General features: G+C 38.3%; 2 protein-coding genes across 3 annotated transcripts in view; both read right to left on the reverse strand.

The window, feature by feature from the left end:
- LOC121938210 (cyclic nucleotide-gated channel beta-3-like) overlaps nt 1-8,407 on the reverse strand; it is a 50,023-nt gene extending 41,616 nt beyond the window's left edge. The window contains exons 1-9 of the mRNA XM_088072342.1: nt 7,836-8,407; nt 7,177-7,231; nt 5,858-5,963; nt 3,093-3,253; nt 2,409-2,932; nt 2,271-2,321; nt 2,104-2,190; nt 1,935-1,999; nt 990-1,112 (exon numbers count right to left, since the gene is read on the reverse strand). Of these exons, the coding sequence (XP_087928468.1) occupies nt 990-1,112; nt 1,935-1,999; nt 2,104-2,190; nt 2,271-2,321; nt 2,409-2,932; nt 3,093-3,253; nt 5,858-5,963; nt 7,177-7,231; nt 7,836-7,988 (1,325 nt within the window). The 5' untranslated portion in view covers nt 7,989-8,407. The remainder of the gene's footprint in view (nt 1-989; nt 1,113-1,934; nt 2,000-2,103; nt 2,191-2,270; nt 2,322-2,408; nt 2,933-3,092; nt 3,254-5,857; nt 5,964-7,176; nt 7,232-7,835) is intronic.
- A 6,957-nt stretch (nt 8,408-15,364) lies between these two features.
- Nucleotides 15,365-16,089, reverse strand: part of LOC148186014 (uncharacterized) — a 96,804-nt gene continuing 96,079 nt past the window's right edge. For both annotated transcript variants that reach the window (XR_015775421.1, XR_015775420.1), the window contains exon 4: nt 15,365-15,767. The gene's annotated coding sequence lies outside the window, so the exon portion shown is untranslated. The remainder of the gene's footprint in view (nt 15,768-16,089) is intronic.

Consider the following 16,089-nt stretch of genomic DNA (forward strand, 5'->3'; position numbering starts at 1 on the left):
TGTAGTTACAAATGTGCAGTTTCCTAGCAGTGTAATTATACTGCACTTAACTGACGTGGTGACATAAGTTCAACATGTCTATATGAGCAGTTCTCAGTGACACAGAAGTATCAGTATTTCGAATGTGGTAGTATGGAAGTCCTGAGAGGCGAGTGAGAGTAATAAATTCCGGTAATCCATTTTACGAGTTTGATCTAAACATTTCTCCTGCGTTTATGACTTGAAAACAGTTTTTTAAAAAAGGGTTTGTTGGGATATTCTTTTTAAGTTCCATAGTTTATTTTTCTTCTGTTAAACAGCTGGGAAAAGTTTTGTTGGGTGTGGTGGTAGGTGATTTTTTGGGGGGGACCAGGTGATTTTTTTCTATTCCACCATGATCTAAATAGAATAGCATTCCTGTTTTCTTCCAGGTGAAAACAGGAATGAACTTGGTTGTATTCAGAAAATTGTGGTGCACCTAATCCTCTTGTGGTTAAAATGAGTACTACAACAACAAACACCTCAAAAATGATCCCGCCCCTCCCCCTCAAAAAAAAAAAAAGCTTAAATAATTATTTTTCAAAACTTTTTTTTTTTTCAACTATCTTCAAAGGCAGAACAAAGTAACTTTGTGAAACTTTTCTTTTCCCACCGGGCCTAACTCAACTGTTTCACTAAAAAATAAAAAAAGGAATTTAGAAAGATTATTCTGGCAGATTTTTTTATGTTCAACTGTTCAAACTGTTATGTTCAAAACAGAATATGGATCATCAGAATGTTTTTTTCTCTTAGTGGCCTCTTACGGATTCCACATATAATCCTTTTAAGTGGTAATAGTGGCAGAAGTATTTTTAAATTAAAAGTAAGAAAGAGACATTACAGATACTTAGAACAACTTTTTAAAAGTGTGCATCAGCAGAAAAAAAACAAACAAGAATGGCTTTCACTCAAACACAAACAGGAATATATATATATATATTCATTTTTTTTAATTATTTTTTTTTACTTACGCACTGCCCAGACCGGAGTAGACCCATTTAGTTTGCCCGATGCCCTGATACTCTGAAGCCACATAGTAGAGGCAGGCGTTGATGTGGAGCATGAAGAGAAGATAGCCAATGGTCCGAATCACTCTAATGAAAAAAAAAAGTTTTAACTATTTGGCCACCTCCTTCTTTTTCTGTGCTCATTATTTTTTAATATGTTAGAAATGGTAGTCTCAGTATCTTTCAACTTGGACCCATTTACTCATATCTTTTGTGTCTAATGGGAGCAATAATTTCTAAAATTGGTCAATGTTATATAAAGGATTCACACAGAAACAGACTGTTTGGATAAAGAGTAAGATCCTTTTTCTTTAACCAGAAATAGCCCCGAAATCACTGTGTCAAACCCACCAGACTACATTTCAATAGACCTTTGTTTCAAATTGTAAATCACACCTCATTTGAAGTCAATGGAAACAAAATAAACTAACAAAAACTATCTTGGTTTGTGTTTTCACTGATCCAAAAATCACCAACTCTGGTTTGGCTGAAATAAACCCTTACTCCACCCAGTTGTGAAAATATGCTGGCTCTGTACATGCTAAAAGTGCTGTGTATTTATATGGAGGCTGGTGGGTTTGGCAATAGTGATTTCAAGGCTGTTTCTGGTTAACAAAGAGGATCCTACTCCTTAACAAAGTGTAAGGAAACCTTTACATTTTGTTGTCAGACATATAGAATAATAATCTGAATGTGTCAGTAACAAAAACTAGGACTTTTAGTTGATGTAAATTACCATCGCCCCCATGCCAAAAATTGTTGTTCCCATTAGTCACTTGGACATAGGAAAAAAGGGTCCAGGTTGAAAATACCAAAATTAGCCTTTAATGCAGTAATTTAAAAAAAGATAAATGTATGACAACAACACTGGCATTATCATGCTTGCTTAATTCCTTTCATTTGACTTACCTCCAGATGTAAGCCTTGGCCATGATGCTCTCTAGACGATCGCTGAACTCAAAAAATGTATCTGCCTTGAGAATGAGATGAAAATGTCAGCCAGCGCAATCACAGAAAAAAAACAAAGTCACAAGTGGCTGATATTTGCACAGCAGAGGTAACACATGAGTAAATTCACCTTCAGCAGGCGATTGGCTCTAAAAATGGATTTGAATCCAAACTGGAAGTACAGCAAGTCGAATGGTATGAGGGACATAATGTCCATCTGTTGAGGAGAGACAAATGTGGTAGGTCACCGAAATGAGAGCATCTTCATATTCAAAGGTAAAAGAATATTTACAGTACCCTGAATCTCTCCGAATCTCTGTAAGTCTGCTTTGTCAGCGCTCTGTCTTTCTGGAAAAAGAGAATGAATTGTCATTTTATTAGATCCTTAATCCTCAAATCTTCAGGCTCCATCAGCCAAGATTATATTAGCCTTACTATGATGTCTCCTCCTTTGACAAACTGCTTGCGGGACTGGAAGATGATGGAATCTGTGAGGTAGATGATGTCGGCCAGCAAATCCACGGCGAACCAGTACGGGATGGCGCTCTCAGTGTGATATGGGAAGCACAGACGGGCCGTGACGAACCAGGTGTTGTAGTTGAAGGCCAGAGTCACCAAGCTCAGCCAGGCGATGTAGCGGCGGTCAGTGAAAGGGTCGATGGTGTTTCCTAGCACTGAGTCCAGCTGATGCTCAATGGGCTCAATCACAACATCCACCGAATACCAAGCAGCTTCTTTTAACCTGGTCTTAATGTCTTTCTCCTCCTTCTTCTCCTCTTTAGCCTCTGCTTTCTTTTTCTCCTCCTCCTCTTTCTTCTTCTGCTCGGCCTCCTTCTTCTTCTTCTCCTGCTCCTCTTTCTTCTTCTTCTCAGCTTCTTCCTTCTTGATCCGGTCCTCCTCTGCTTGCTTTTTCCTCTCCTCTATGACTTGCGCATAGTGGTCTTTACGCAGCAAAGGTGCTGAAAGGACAATGTTAAGGCTAAGTGCTCTAAAACATGTAACGCAATAAACATTTGCGGCCTATAAAGCACCACGTGAAGCTTTTGGGCTTTCTAGCAAAGCTGAAGTGAAGCTCTAACTGGTATGCACACAGAGGAATGATTCTGGGTTTGTACTCACTGACAGGAGGGGTGATCTCTGGGGAAGAAGCATGCGGATCAATCAATTTGTCCTTGTAGATCTGCAGTCTCTCTCTCATCAGCTTCACTATGGCTCTGAGCTGCTCGTCTGAATACTTGTTGATGACGATGGGTGGAGGTGGAGGAGGGGCTGCCTCTTGCCTGAGGATGAAGAATAACACCAGAAAATTAGCTACAGAATCTTCTTTTTTCATAAATACGGAGGAGTTTCCTACAAACAATATAGACTCATATAAAGGCAGCCCAGCTAGAAATGTTTGGTTCTAAAAACGTTCTGAGAATGGTACAATGCAACTGATGCAGTGTTTTAAGAAAGTTTTCAATGAAAGTGAAAATTGTAGCCTGTAAATGTTGCGAACACAGCTTGGTAAGAAAAAAAAAAGGCAGAATTCTTCAGAAAAATAAACCGCCACACACTTTATAAGCAATGAATGAGATGGACTCACAGCTATCAGGGAACATACCCACGGCATTGGCTAATGTTACCTATAAGTTGCAATAATGTTTCAAATAAAACATTTTAATTTAATGTTCAAAGAATGGTTTAAGCATGTTCATCATTATAAATAATGTATGTACCTGTAAGGTTAAATGGTGACTAAGACGTAATGTTATAACTGCAACATTTTGTTTTGGTGATGTTGAAAGGTGACAGATCATAGAGTGTTCTTTCATTAAAAAATGTTCCCACAATGTTACATGAGAACAAAGAAAGAACATTTTTAAAGAAACATTCAGGACATGTTATTGAGGACTGAGATTACACAACACTTTTTTTTAATGAAAAGGTAATGTAATGGGATATAAAAAAAAAAATTAACATTTTTTGATGTTTATCGAGGATGTTTCCCTAACTTTAAAAAGAATTTTCTGGGAACTACAAGAAAACTTGCCACTGAAAATGTCACTAAAACACTGCATTGGTTACATTCTCATACATAACATTTTTGGAACCAAAAAATGCTAGCAGGGTATGTCCCTACTATGCTCACATCTTTGTTTCACTGCACGCAAGCTGCAAATTGGCTTTGGCTATATATATATATATATATATATATATATATATATATATATATATATATGTATATATATGTATAAAAACAAAGCTACAAACATTTTAATTCAACAAACTAACCACACTTCTGAGGCTGATTTAACTAATGAACACTTTAAACAAAAGACAAAGGCCAATTCAGTAAAACCAGCAGCTGTGGCATCAATCTGTTATTTCATGTCTACAGGGGCTGCTTTCAAACATGCCTTGGCGTAACAATTGTGATTTGTCCTGCCAAATAAAAACAATTCTGCTGTGAAATTGACATTTTAAGTGGAAAGGCTCAGCTGATTCAGTCTCAGACAACTTCAGCCTCAGAGGACGGGGACATCTGTGCTCATGTGCTGCCTCCTAGTGGACACAATCTAGCAGTACTCACAGTTGACAGGAGGAGCCACATGTATTGAAGTCAAGACATTGTAAATCATCACTGCATCGTAACTGCCTGAAGCTTGGTAACATTTGAAAACATATTGTGCATAAGCACTTACACAAATAGACAGAGACAGAAAAATGGTTTTATAATTGCTTACGGCAAGCCAAACAAGAAGACGTAAATGGGACACCACTTCCTTTCCTTTGACATGCTATAGAATGTCGTTACTACTCAACTTAAAGGTGAGTGAGATGCTTGGCTGCAGTCGAAAAGTTCAAATAATTTTTCGACTGCAGTCTCTTGCCAAGTTGCTCATAATGTTTTTTCCCATGTTTTTCAAAGAAATCAAAACAATTTCTCAGGTTTCAGAGGTTTGCTGGTGACAGGCGTGTAAATACAGCACAAGAAAACTAACATTAATCCAGGTGTTAAAGGGTTAATCAGCCAAGTTATGCAATCAAGTAACACCTCCAGTCCTTCACTGAGAGACAGTCTTTCTGAGCATATGTATTGTAAGGCTGTAAGAAAAACAGACCCTGTGTCAAATGGCTGTTACCAATGACATTATGCAATCGTGATTAATAATACGGGTTTAGCAGAGGTGCACAAAAGCCTTTTATAGCATACTTATAACAGCCTAGCCCTGCTGTAGAGTACAGTATATTTGCATCAGCTTTGAACTCTTGACACCTGAAGGCTATTTATTCCACACATATCTCAAGCTGACGGCTGACACGTCTAACCGTGCTCCACACAATGCCCCTCGCTCTCACCACCGCTCTTTCATGAGCCACTGATTCAACATGTACAACACTTCTCCTCATTTGGTAAAGTTATGTGTGTTTACAACTGGGAGGATCAGCCTTCATGGTTTTTTTTATTGCTGGGCCAGAAGCAGCCACGGCGAGCTTCTTAAACCTTGAAAGCTGCAAAGCTTTTAATCCACTCTCAGGTCATCTCCCTCCTTATATGCATGTTGCACCAGGGGATAAAGATCTCACATGCCGCGCTCATCTCTAAAGGCTTTCTGTCTCCCTCTGCCATCATTCCAGGGAATCTGATTAATTAGCGTCCATTGGGTGATTAATCTGATACTGGTTTGTGGTGTCAGTGTCTTGGCAGGCGTGTGTTATGCTAAAGTGGAGGTTGGAGTCTCAAGGGATAAATACACAACATCTACTCTCTTTAATTGTCCATGCTATATATACTGTATCTAACGTCCCTCCTGCAATTAAATGTCCGCAAACAAACTAGGTAGGAAAAACACTTGGTGATGATGATGGCGTGATTGTTGAATAAACAATGTGGGTCTTACCCCTCAGGTCCAGCTTGATCAGGGTTAGCCGGAGCGGCTGGAGGGGCCGCTGCTGGAGCTGGAGCTGGAGCAGGTGCTGCTGCTGGGGCCGGGGCCGGAGATGACTCTGAGAAAGTGGAACAATCACAATTACATTTAATCTTCTCCAGACTTCATTTTTATAATGAATGTTTTTAAAGCCTTCCACTTTATTATTTTCTGTTTTAAAATTCATCAACTTATTTAACTAAGTGTCTCTGTAACACACTACCAAGTGAAATCAAATTTACACAAGATATTATGATTTTTAACAAAAGTCTTAAAAGCTAGCTAAAGCAAAATCAGAGATTATTATTATTAATAAGGTGAAGCATCTGGCAGTTTCTAAGAGTTCAAAGGAACAAACATTTCCCCCAGAGTGACAGGTGGCTATATAAACTCAGTATCAATTATTCTGGAGGGAATTATAATAAAAAACACATTTTATGGATGACAGAGTTCTATTTAAATTGAACAAAACATATTTGTTTTATCCTTTCTTTTGGCATCTGTGCTGCACTGGCTCGGTGTGTAGGATTTAAGAGGATATTTTGGCAGACACTGAATATAACACAATTAGTATGTTTTCTTTAGTGTTCAATCATCTGAATCTAAGAGTGGTTGTGTTTTCGTTACCTTAGAATGAGCCATTTATATTTACATAGGATAAGATAATACAACACAAGCTGTAGAGGAGAAAGACACAAAGTGTGGTTAACAGGACCTACAGTAGATGAATGACCCGCCCCCTGACGCTAACATCTCCCCAAGACAGGTGTCGAAACTGAGAGCAACACAATCAATAAGTCACTGACATTCAATTTATGTTATAGACGTCAGAGAGCAGGGACAATAATGTTCAGACAGGCAAGAAGCTCAAGAAAAGTCGAACAACGTGAACTTTTCATATAAATAACCTGTCAACCTCAGTGTCTGTTTTTTGTGTGCCTCTCTGGTGTCTTAATGATCTGATTTTCTTCCTGATCAATATCTCGGCCTCACAAGAGCCCACAAACTTGATTACAGCTCCCAAACTTTTTGTTTGAAGAATGACAGTAATAAGGATTTAAAATGCTTTGAGAGCAACTGCAGACACTGATGAGCTTGCATGTAAGTGCTGGCCATTTTAAAAGTGACAAGTTTTTGAACTCCCTCTAAGACCTAGTCTACATGGGATACATTTTTGACCCCAGGGTATAGTACAAGAGATGTAAACTCAGTTTGAAACATCATAAAGAAAAGTGAAAAGGACACACAATATCTCAGTTTCTAGATACTATGCCTTCTCAGTCATGACTTACCCTGCGGTTTGTCCACTTTCTTGTCTTCATTCCCCTTATCGGCTGGCTTCTCCTCCTACAAGACAAATCAACATTTTCCACAAAGTCAGATGCTCGGCCTCATTAGTCAAACCACGGTCATTAGAGAGACATTTTAATTTAGAGCGCCTTTTTAAAGAAAAGTGAATTTAGCATTTGACAAATGACTCCCCTGCCTGATGGACTCTTTTAAAAACAAGCTGTGTTTGAGATGAAATGGATTTAAAAGTGCCCGTTGGGTAATGAGCGATTTCAATGAGGTCCGTGTAATGAAACAATTTTATTTGATTCTTTGTTGGCGAGGGTACTGAGCAATTGGATGGATGGAGGAGCAGATAAGAAGCCACTGCTGTGATCTTAGGGGAAACAAATGTAACCAAACTTGCTGTATTACAGGCTAGATAAAATACTTCATTTTTTTGCAGTCATGCTCGATTTCAGTCTTGGCAACTACTGCTGCTACTGGCACAAACTGAACAGCATAAAAGCTATTGAACGCTTGTAAGAGCATCATAGAAGAATCCAATACCCTTTGAGACACAGAATATTAATAAAAAATATCTCACAATTCATAAAGAACATTTAGATTTACTCACTGAATACAGTGCATGCTGTTTTATCTACTTTCAAACAAGTTTTACCTTTGAAGGAGCTGGAGCTGGAGCAGGAGCAGGAGCAGGAGCTGGAGCTGGAGCTGGAGCCGGCGCAGGAGCAGGAGCCGCAGCCGGTGCAGGGGTCCCCGAAGCCGCTGGCATCTGCGGGCCACTGAGAATGCTCTTGAACTTGCCAAACATGTCAAAAACCTAAAGTTGCATCTGCTTTGACATTTGCAAGTGACTTTGTAGGGAGTATACAGCTTCCTTAGGAGCTAAAAGACCCCCCCCTCCTAAATTAACCCTTTCTTTTCTTTCTGTCTATGTTTTCGTCTTCCCTTCTTTTAAAGCAACACACCCTCATAACCAAGTTGGCTCAGATGGTATTACTGCTTTTAGCACCACTAATACTCTTGCACAGAGAACAGCCCCTACCACCACAGCGACACCTAAGCCCATCACCATCTCATACAAGATCCCAATAGGCTTACAGGTGACCAATAAAGCAGGCTGAGACACTAGAGGACCGCCTATACAGAATACATGTGTGCATGCGGACTGCTTTTACCATTGTACTTATGGTAGATTAAATGCTACCAGTCCTCATGCTTCAACCAACATTTTGTTTAATGCAGCATATAATGTACTTTACTGAACCATCTTACTATAAATTTTTCATTAACTATATCAATAGGACCAAGTGTGAGAAGTGATCATAATGTAAGCCCTTTAAAGTTACTCTTTTATTAATCTCCATAAAAAGATATCTGCAGAATGTTAAGAAAATGGGAAAAGATCTTGGTATCATTAAGCATTTTGGTTTCCAAATAGTCAGACCTAATTGCTGACGGATTCCAAGACTGCTATCTCTATTAATAAAACCAAATTTTCCCCCAAAATTTGGAGTAGACCAACCGCCACCAGGACAGCGTTACTGCAGAAACATAGTGGCCACCTTTGTGGCCCCGGAGAGTAAGCGGTTTCTTTTTGTTATTTAACATAATCTTGCATGCTGTACTAACTTTGCTCAGGGTGCTGACAGAGATAACAGTGATAACATAAAACTAGTTAACTTAGTTAAACTAGTTAACTAAGTTAAAAATGTGAGTGTCCAGGCCGTTGACTGAATTTGAGAAGACAAGTTAAAGTCATTTCTAATATAATTCAACTTTTCTCAATTCAGTCATTTTCAAAATCGAAGGCAGCCTTGAAATTAATGTTTTTAAGTTAAAACAATTTTCTTTTTACTTTGCATGCTTTGTTGTTGTATTAGTGGGAGTGCATATCAGCACTCTGCTATAAACCCCAGTAATCCACATTATATAGACACTGCATCATGAATACATTAAGCTGATTTCATAATCAGCATGATACATGAGGGGAGTATGACTGTTTGCGCCCATAAATCTCACTCCATTGTCATTTTCATTATCTGTGCATATTTGGCTGTTTTCATTTAGCCCTTATCTTACAAAGACACTCATATGCTCGCTTGTCGTTAAGAATAAAATTACACCACTATCGCCCACCCACTCAGCCCATATTCTGCTTCCTCTTGTCACACTGGGGAACGACCAACGAAATGGCACTGTGACGCAGACGGGGCTTGACTCAGCCGTGGGTTTTCGTGTAATGTATCTCCAAGCATTTCTCAAGGACCATTGACTTGTCTGGCAGAAGAGAGGAGAGTGAGTGGAGGAGGAAGCAGGCGAGTGGCGACACACTTTTTCATGCCCCTCCATCTTTCCTCTGTCCAGTGATGCAGCGAGATAGGTCATTAGATTCTCTCCATCTCTTCCATTAATCTAATTAAGCCTCGGGGGGTTGGGTCTGGATCCTGACATTGCTGTGAAAGAGCTCAGTGTATATTAAAAAGAGCAAAGAGCATTTGTCTGGTTTGCACTCAATGTGTACTCTGGGAAAACTGAAGAAAACATTTGAGTTACTTGTTTTGTTGCAGGATTTTCAATCAGGTGCATGACTAATTGAAAAAAGAAAGAAAAGTGATTGAAGGAGATGAATGACAGCCATTACAATATAATACAGATTAAACCCTGAACTTTCACCTCCTCACACACACTCCAGCATGCCACCCTGACACCAGCGTGTAGGCAACATATCAGTTTCAGCTGTCAGTCAGCAGCAGAATGACAATAGACCTTGACAGCATAACGGCGAGAGGTAAATTTATAACCCAAAGTGGAGGAGGCTGAATTCTCCGGCGGCCAGTGACATATGACTCAGCGCTCTAATTGGTATAATACAGAGCTGCTCTCAGCCAGGGGTCAGTAAATTACATGAAGGCCTAACCAAGGGAGGCCAATTCATAGACTGGCAAATGCCACATGATTACTTCTTTAACAATGCCATGAAAATCAAGCACTGTTCAGTTACAATGCGAGGGGTCTCCCTTCAGTGTAGGAGGGAAAGAAGCAGTGATTGGTTCCTGGGAAAAGGCAGTTTGAAGGACTATTTCAGTTTAAAAAAAGAACACTTATCCCAGTGGCTAACTTTTTCAAAATCTAAGACTAACATAAATTTCTTTCACTTTATTGTATTTTGTCTCTAGTTTGGAGTGGTCTATTACTTTTTTGTTGTTTGGACCATGTTGCTGTGACCATTTGAGGAACTCTCAGGTATTTATTATAGGATGATGTTCATGATGTTAAAGGATGACACTTATTATGTTTTGACGTGAGGTATGTAAGGTTACATGTAGCTATATTTAATGTTTATTGTGAGTTATTGTGAAATTTTTGAACTCTATTGTCTGGCTGATGATGCAAGGCATTTTCAGGTGATCATCAATCTCAACAGTCATCTGACTGGATGATTAGAAAAAATCGAGGCAGTCTGTATTTGTACGTATGACGAAACGTTCTGATGCTGCCATCATACCTGATGAAGGTCTGAAAACAGTGTTTTATTCATTCAATAAATGAGTCAGCAGTAAAGCGAGACAGTGTGCGGGGGTTTCTCTCTGTGTTTGTTAAAATATTCAAAACTTGCTTTTGTTGTTTTTGTTCAGTGCTACAGAAAGTCAGCAGGCCTAAAGAATATGGTCACATATAAAAATGGTTTACAATATTTAAGGGCAGGAAGCTGTGGCTTGTAAGCCCAAATGTTTATTTATTGTGACTAAAACATTTGGCTTTGGTTTGCCTGGATTAAACAATTTACATCTTTTAATTAAAGGATTAACTGGGTTGTAATTGAGCATGTGTGGCCTCACATGACCACAGAAAGCACTGTGTGAATACTGAATACTGTCTAATTTCAGTAAATCATAAGTGTTGTTGGACTGATCAAGGCGTGGAAAATCTCTGTTCAGGTTCCTCAGGTATTGAACATGTAGTGCAAAGTTTTGTTTTTTTGCTGAAAACAGTTCTCTGCGGCTGGAAATAACACTGATGAGAGCAGTTAAAGTAACAACACCTAAACATTAGCACAGTTTCAGGTAGAAAAACATAAATATTGTGCTAAAGGATGTTTGAATGATTTGGGGAAATGGGGAACTGTTTAAATTTTCTATATAGTGTGTAACTGAGTGACATCTTTCATATTATCCAGGATTATTTGATCCACTTTTTATATGGAAATATTGAGTAGTACAGCTTTTAAGAAGTGAAATTGCAAGACAGTAAAAGCTGTTTGGACCCAAAATTACCAGGACTTCTACACATAAATTACTCTGAACGGGCTCTCCCAGGGCTGGCCCTATACTTTTGAGGGCCGCTAGGTAGGATCCCCCTTACTATAAGGTATTCACGCGTCACTGGACCTCCTTGTGTATTGTAATTATTAGTTAAACCCACATCCTGTACTTTTTGTCTTATCTCACAGGTGCTTAATTCTAACAGACTGTAAAAATAATGGACGTACTCACTTTGACGTCACCTATTAGTTTGTGGACTCCGGTTTTGAGAGTTTGGCCATTCTATGAACTGCAGTTTTCGGCTCTTCTGTGTTGGCTTAATTTTTTTTAAGCCTTGGAGATTGCTCTTCCTTTATTCTGTCATTCCAGTTTTTCATGACTATGTCAATCAATTTCTTTTTGATGATCTAACATAATTTGTTTTCTTTTTCTGTTAAATTAGTGCTATTTAAAATGAGTGACACTGTAACTAGGAGACAAATAGATTTCCTCATGTGCTCTGTCGACAACCAACAGTGTTCAAAGTCAACTGACTGTAACTTCACAGTAACTATCCTAAAAATATCTTTTTAACAATAAAAAATAATGATGTAACTATAATGTTTTGAGAAGAAATACATTGACATTTTGTTGTTTCTTAAAGTAGTGCAGTCTTGAGGGCCCCAGGGACCCAAGTCAGTATTTGCCTTGTTAAATATGATGGTAGGATGATGGTTAAGCACACATAATGTACAATAAGCAAGTTCAAGTAAAGTGAGCCTTATTAGCAGCTACGCTATTTTTAAATAAAGTATTGTCTAACCCGTAACCCGATGGTAGTTTTTTTTTTTTTTTTTTTTTCAACCACAGAATCCCAGGAGTGCTTGTTTTGTGCCTGTCTATGAACTTATTTTGTCACTATTTGTTGGCAAAAATGGCACAAAATGTCAGTTTTTGCATGGAAAGTTAAACTGTTATTTTCTCTTGTTCATTGAAAAATATCTTTTGTAGACCAGGCGGTCCTTGGCAACGCTTAGTGGGGAGGGCCGACTCTGCCCACCAACTTTGTGACCCAAGTCCACTGTTTGTTTGTGAAGTTTTACAGTTTTGCCTATAAGTTTGGCTTTCTGCATTCTAGAATAAATTTAGAATCGGCATGCAGCCGAGTTATAAGTTGTAACATTGTAACAAGTTGAGCATTATTTCCCTTTTTCACTGGTGCTGGACAAGTATTAAATTGTAAACCTCAAAGCAGGTCCACAAGGATTAAAGCAATAATCCTTGAAATCCTTGTAGGGGGTGTTTTGGCAATGTTGTTGCTAAGCATCTTGGTGTTTTGTCGTATTTTTGCTTTTCTGATGAGAAAGTTTGACTTTCCAAGGTATAACTGTAAATCTTGTCAGCCACGGTGGCCCTCACTGCTCATGCTAAATATCAAGTTCTCCTCCAGTAGATCATGTGTTGCTATTTGCGATAGTTTAAGCCCTCATATTTTTTGAGTAAATACATAAAATGGCATATCATACATTTACAGTCACAGTTGTGCAATAATGTACCTTAGATTCACAACCATGAAAATGGTCTTTAATCCAATCCTGGAGAAATGACGTGCTGCATTCAGTATATACTCTGATATATAAGTTAGACTTGGGTGATCAAACACTTTGCACTTAGCTTGGGAATGATACTAAATTTAACTTCAAAGGAGATGTCTGAAAAGTTGAAGAGGGTTGAGTGTTGGTGCTATATGAGGTCTCCCTTCCTCAGTGTTGAGTGCTGCATTTCTGTCTGCAACCAAATGGGGGCAGGACATCCTCTCATATCTCTCCTCTCCTTCAGCTGATGAAACTGTTTTCATCAGAATTAGTGAGATGCTGTTGAGAATTAGCCTGAGCTCCAAGAAAGTGAATGAGAGAAGACACCAGTTTGACTTATGAGCATTTCAAAGACAGCAACATCTGGTGACACTACAGAACTTGTTCCCGCAAAATAAAAAGAGGCAGCAATTCATTGTCAAACCCAAGAACTAATAATTAGCATCTTATTTTTTTGGGTGACGCATCTTCTGGGTGTCTGTTGATACTCTGGGTTTCAAAAAGATATTTTTTAAGTGAGTGATGATGTATTAAAGTGTAGGGACAAAACAGAAAAGACATACTCCCACTCCAATGCCTCCATCCATGCTATATAAACACTAACTAGCAGTGGTGGGAGAAGTATTCAGATCCTTCAGTACTTAAGTAAAAATGCTAATACCACATTGTAAAAGTACTCTGTTACAAGGTTAAAAAAAAAGGTCCTGCATTGAAGTTTACTTTAAGTAAAATCATGTATAGAATTTGAAAAAAAGCATTAAAAGTTAAAGTACCAAATGCAGAAACAAAAATAAAACAAAAAAAACCACAAAAACAAACAAAACACCCCCAAAACTCCTAACTGTTAAAAAGAAAAAAGAGAAAAAAACACCCCCAAAACTAAAATGTATATAATAATAATAATAACACTAATAATAATAATAATAATAATTATTATTATTATTCTTATTAATACCCCCCCCCCCCAAATAAAAAAAAATGACAAAAAGACTTAAATATTTATCAAAAGTAGTTGGTAGTTGATTTTTTGTTATCAGCTAAGTGGTTAATCAACTAATTATTGCAGCTATAATTGTATAAACTGTAAGGTAATTTATTTTAGAACAAAACAGAGACATTTAAACTCATTTCATATTTTTTATGCAAAAAATCAAAATCTGTAAAAGTAACTAAAGCATTCAAATTAGGGAAGTAAAAGCATAATATGAATAACAGTACTATGTTACATTCCACCACTGCTAATTAGTGAATTAATTTGTCTTTTTAGTATTCTTTGACCTCCTCTTACACTTAAATTTGTCACCAAAGCTTATGAAAACTCAGTATTCAAGTTTTTTTTTGCATCACGTCAAACATTAACTTCAGATTTTCAGAACAGTTGAAGAGAAACCAATGATATTAATCATGAGGAATCTTTGAAGTGTGTTTCAGCTGCTAACCGAGGGTGAGATGAGGTAAGTGAGGCCAATGTGTTTTTATTGGAGAACACCACAGTTGTGATACATTTGACTCTCTGACATTCCCATTGTTTCACTCTTTCCATTTCATCTCTTCCCAAGCTTTCAGAGTGCAGGTTTATTAGTGTTTCCTGGTAAAGCTGTGTGTGTGTGTGTGTGTGTGTGTGTGTGTGTGTGTCTTTGTGTTTTGAGCGCTTCTTAGCAAAGCATGACAAGCCTCAGTGTGGGTTTGCAGTGTGTATATCTGTGTGGCAGGTGCGCAGCAGAGAGCCACGGAGCACCGAGGTGTGTCATTGAGAGGGCCTGTGGGGCTTAATGCCTGGCCGCTCGGCGTGCACATTAATCTGAATGAAGGCACAAAGTGACAGCCCTGTGATTTAGACTGCCCATTAAAGCATGGTCACATGTTTCCCCACAGTCACAACAGTGGAGCTTCTGGCCAGGAGGAATGGGCCAGCAGCTCAGGTGCTCTGGGCCGCCCACTGATCGGAGGGTTCTGGATGGACAGGTGGCTGATTAGCAAGGATACGCTAAAACTAAGCATCGCACGTCAGGCCGAGAGATCTGCATCGTGATGCAAAACGTCTCTTGTGGGTGTAGTTATTCATATCTACAGGATGTCTGCATTCTTATTCCCACTTTGCCTATTTATAATGCTCATACGTGCATTGTGGGCTGATATGGATCCCGCTGCAAACTGACTGCGGAAAGTTGTCAGGAGGAAGACGATTCTGGATTGGACAGTTTTCCAGGTAGAAATGTTACATTTTGAATATTTAATGGAAGGAAGGAAGGACGGAGCAGACTAACATTTACAACTAACATTTATTTTGATATTCAATTTATCGGTTGATTATTTTTTCGATTGAACAATGAATCAGATTTAGAAAATACAAATAGAAAGAATTATAAAATAAGCATTTTTTTTCTCCATCCCTTTATTCAAAAACAGATCATCATTGACAACAGTGCAAATGTAATGCCAAGGTATGCTTCAGTGGGTACATTTGTCCATCCGTCAGTGGTGAGAGCAAGTTTGCTGTTGTTGCAGTCTTAACTTCTTGAAATGTTTCTTCATATTTTCTCTCCATGAGTTTTGTTAAATGGGTCCTTAAGGGAAGAACATAACCTGGATGCAGGGCATGGACCATGGCAGTGAAGTCGTCATCCTCCACCATTGATAGAGGCCTCATGTCTGTGAAAAGCATTTTTAGGATGCTATCGGTCATCACAGGTGCTTGCTGTGTAGTGCATGATGCATTTCCCATCAAGAAGCTGCTCATGGTGCTTTTTTCTGCAATGAGAAATACAGAAAAGACACATTTTCATTGTTGAATTATTACAGTAGTAAGAATAGATGTGATCTGATAATTTCATCCTACTACTATTACTATAATCCTATTACTAAATTTGCTCAATTTGTTCAACTTTATTCCGTATTAACAAACATTATTTTTGTCACTCTGATCTCTTTATAAAATGTTTTTTACATTTTATAATATATTAAATAACCATCTTCATTGTAATGTAACATTTAAGTTAATTTCTATAGCACATTTAAACACTGCATAAGCTGACTGAGCGCTGTACAAAAAGAACATTAAATTGAAGTAAAG

The sequence above is a fragment of the Plectropomus leopardus genome, chromosome 21 (genome assembly GCF_026936395.1).
Source record: "Plectropomus leopardus strain MGB_pleo_1.0 chromosome 21, ASM2693639v1, whole genome shotgun sequence".
Lineage (NCBI taxonomy): Eukaryota > Metazoa > Chordata > Actinopteri > Perciformes > Serranidae > Plectropomus > Plectropomus leopardus.